The sequence below is a fragment of the Egretta garzetta genome, unplaced genomic scaffold (assembly GCF_000687185.1).
Source record: "Egretta garzetta isolate BGI_Z169 unplaced genomic scaffold, ASM68718v1 scaffold454, whole genome shotgun sequence".
NCBI lineage: Eukaryota > Metazoa > Chordata > Aves > Pelecaniformes > Ardeidae > Egretta > Egretta garzetta.
This window is the reverse complement of record NW_009259429.1, coordinates 2,408,709-2,409,295: the sequence shown is the minus strand read 5'-3', so window position 1 is coordinate 2,409,295 and position 587 is coordinate 2,408,709. Positions and strand designations below refer to the sequence as shown.

At 56.0% G+C, this 587-nt stretch overlaps 1 protein-coding gene across 1 annotated transcript in view; it reads left to right on the top strand.

Moving 5' to 3' along the window:
* Positions 1 to 477: 477 nt before the first annotated feature.
* DBX1 (developing brain homeobox 1) overlaps positions 478 to 587 on the top strand; it is a 3,210-nt gene continuing 3,100 nt past the window's right edge. The window contains exon 1 of the mRNA XM_009637085.1: positions 478 to 583. Coding sequence (XP_009635380.1) covers positions 478 to 583 — 106 coding nt within the window. The remainder of the gene's footprint in view (positions 584 to 587) is intronic.

The following is a 587-nucleotide window of genomic DNA, read 5'->3' as shown; positions in this document are numbered from 1 at the left end:
GAGGCAAGATGTCATTCGAAACTTTTAAATAGGCATTTAATTAGCCTGTGTGTGTTGCCTCTGAACAAAACCCTGCTGGGAGCCTTTGGAGCGCTGTATTCCAAAGAGGCGGTCAATATGCAAAATTGATGACTACACTTTCTTTGTGGCGGGGCCATTGTGCCCCGGTTGCTTATGAAGTCTAATCCAATCATAAATTGCAGCCCCGGACCAATGGAGGAGCCCGGAGCTCGCCCTGAATGAAGCTCAAGTGGAGAACTTTGTTGAACCCCATTGTTGGGGCTGTCACTTTTGAAAGAGCCTCCGCGGGGCTGACCGCTATAAAACCCATCGCCCGGGAGGAAGGGGCAGAGAGGACCCCGCCAGGCTTGCGAGCTGGATCTTTACTAAACGAGGTTTGCCAAGCAGAAAACAAACCCAAAGCAAACAAACAAACGAGGGAGCGGCCCCAGCCCCGCTCGGCCGACGGCCCCGGCGATGATGTTCCCCAGCCTCATCGCTCCGCCGGCCGTCTACCCCAGCCTCCTGCGCCCGACCCCCACCCTCACCTTGCCGCAGCCGCTCCAGTCCGCTTTTTCCAGCCATTC